Source organism: Buceros rhinoceros, unplaced genomic scaffold (assembly GCF_000710305.1).
Source record: "Buceros rhinoceros silvestris isolate BGI_N320 unplaced genomic scaffold, ASM71030v1 scaffold25742, whole genome shotgun sequence".
Classification (NCBI taxonomy): domain Eukaryota; kingdom Metazoa; phylum Chordata; class Aves; order Bucerotiformes; family Bucerotidae; genus Buceros; species Buceros rhinoceros.
In genome coordinates, this window is record NW_010399859.1 from 1,756 (window position 1) to 4,287 (window position 2,532).

The 2,532-nt window shown below is 51.7% G+C and overlaps 1 protein-coding gene across 1 annotated transcript in view; it reads right to left on the reverse strand.

Moving 5' to 3' along the window:
- Positions 1–1,724: 1,724 nt before the first annotated feature.
- PALD1 (phosphatase domain containing, paladin 1) overlaps positions 1,725–2,532 on the reverse strand; it is a gene marked incomplete at its 3' end in the record, with an annotated part of 14,916 nt that continues 14,108 nt past the window's right edge. Inside the window, exon 19 of the mRNA XM_010131658.1 lies at positions 1,725–1,870. Within this exon, the coding sequence (XP_010129960.1) occupies positions 1,725–1,870 (146 nt within the window). The remainder of the gene's footprint in view (positions 1,871–2,532) is intronic.

Here is a 2,532-nt window from a genome sequence, read left to right on the forward strand (position 1 = left end):
CATGTTGGGACCCCCCCCGCCTTGCACTGAGAGCTTCGGCTGGAGCAAACCCCTCCAAAACCGATTCAGAGACTGGTTTAACTTATCATCTGGGAGAGAGAGCCTAGGGAAAAGAAGAAAAACACAGCACGGTTGATTTTTCACATTCAAACACGTTCCCATCTCCAAGGCTTTTTTTTTTTTTTCCCAGGCAATTGCTTTTGCCCTGCATTGGAAATCGCTTGTTAGGATGGTGGGAAAGCGGAGAGAAGCCTTTGAGCCCCTCGGTCCCAGGGATGCAAAGCTCCATCCTTCATTACCAAGATTAAAGGGGCTGGGATTTCCTGACCAATTAACAACCCTGCCTAATTAAGTCAGGGCTATTAGGCAGGACTTCCAAGGGTTGCTGCCGGGGGCAGGAGAAGGGGATGGGTCTGCAGCTGGGCTGAAAGCAAAGGAGCCTGAGATTTCTTCAGTAAAGCAGAATAAATAGAGATGTACTGTGGCTCTGCAAAGACGGAGAACACGTGCTCCATTAAAAAGAGAAAAAAATAATATCAACAGCCAAGTCAACTGTCCTACTACAGCAGCAGCAAATTATCCAAACACTGAAATACCCAGCGAGGGACAAAATTTTCAGGCAGGTATTTCTGCATTAAAAAAAAAAGTAAAACCAAAATGTGTGGTTAAGTTAAAAAAAGAGGGAGCACCCTTGGGAATCAGGTTGCTCGCAGCCACAGCAGGAACCATCCCAATGTTTAAGAAAAAGCATCCATTGCTGTGTAAAAACTACATTTTTCTTTCCACCCTCCACAGCTGAATTTCTGCCGCCTGCACCTCCTGCCACTGGCAGCAGATGAAAGCAGCTGCTGGGAGAGACGGAACGTGTGCTCCTGCTTTTGTGCTCCCCATCCTGTTTCATCATCCCTCCATCCAGGCTGGAGCCTGCTCCAGCGACTTCCCCGTTGCCCCCTCTCCCCACACTGAGAGGGAAGGTGGGGCATTGGAGCCCTCATTTGCATCCTGTTTTGATTAACTTTATTTTTCGCTCTTCTCTTTCTCCTTTCCTTAAAAAAAAAAAATTAAATAAATTCCTACATTAATTATGCTTTTAAGTCTACTCTTTGCTGAGCAGCTAACCCCCCTCCCAGCACCACCCTGGCACTGAAAAGGCCAGGCTGGGGGGGCAGCAGGACCTCCACCTGGCTGCCTTTCCCCCTCCTGCACCCATGACTAAAAAAGTTGGGAAGAACCAACAAAGATGCCCAAAACTTTAAAAAAATCACCCATGTCTGCAGTGATTGGGATCTCTGCAAGCCTTAATCCAGGCTACAAGTGTTTGTGGCTCCAGATGGAGATGCAGAGCTGGAGCCATAAATACATATCTGTGTGTCTATACACATCTGCGTGTGTATAAATACATATTAGGCAAAAAGCGAGGATCGTCTCAAAAAATCTGGCACGACTCTGTGCATTCACCAAACCCAGGCAGCGGCATCCCAGCATTTCAAAGCCACTTTTCAAGTCACTCCCCGCTCACAATTCAGCACCTGCCTAAAAGGATTGATTTTTAATTTACAATATTTTTATTGCGTCCAAAAGAACTCCAGAAATTCCCGTGGTCTACGGCACTTTCGAGGCTCGCCCCTCCCTCCCCACAACCCCAGTTTTTGGGAAAACAGCCTTTTTCCTCTCTCCCCCGCCAGGAGAAAGCAGCGGGGGTCCCCCCCATGCCCTGGCCCTACCCGAAGTCCCCGCGGAAAGGGCGTGAGGTGCCTGCCTGTGCCTGCCAACGGCCCCGCAGCGTGCACAGCGCCTTGCCCTCCAGGCTCTCCAGCTCCGGGAAGCCCAGCTGGTTCAGCACCTCGTAGATACCAGCCACAGAGGCCACCTGAAAACAGAGGGAGAAGAGAGATTGAACCCCCACCTCCAGCATCCTCCTGGGTGAAGATGCACTAGGAAGGTCCCCAGCATCCCTAGGTACCCACCCGCCTCCTGCAGGCCCCACCCCCGGCTTTTCTCTGGCTGCGGCTCTAACATTTTATGAGCTGCTTCCTCGCTGCTGGGGTCAGCCGGCGCAGGGTTTGTTGGCTTTGGCACCCTTCTGCCAAAAAGCTACAATGGCGCCTTGTTTTTGCTAAAAACGCGGGAATTATGCAGCAGGAAGGGGCGCTTTGGGGGTCAAAGGCTCCTTGTATCCACAGGTTGGGTGTGTTTCCCCCACGCCAACAAACAGCGGGGCAGGGGGTGTCTGTAAACCCATGTAATTCAAGATGCAGCAGTAAAAATTCGCTTAAAGCCATGCATCCCACATCCAGCCAACACCGAGCATCACACACTGCCACTAAAAGATGGTCCAGCCCCAGCCACCGCCTCCTGCTGAGAAATCCAAACACCAGCATAACCAGGATGCCACACCAGGGTGGGCACCGGCCATGCCCCCCCTCCTGGCTGCGGCCCTTCCAGCGAGATGGGGCAGGACGGGGAGCGGAGCTGGCAGGCACCGCTTTCATCTCCCGCCTGGCAGATCCAACACGCCAATATGAATTAGCG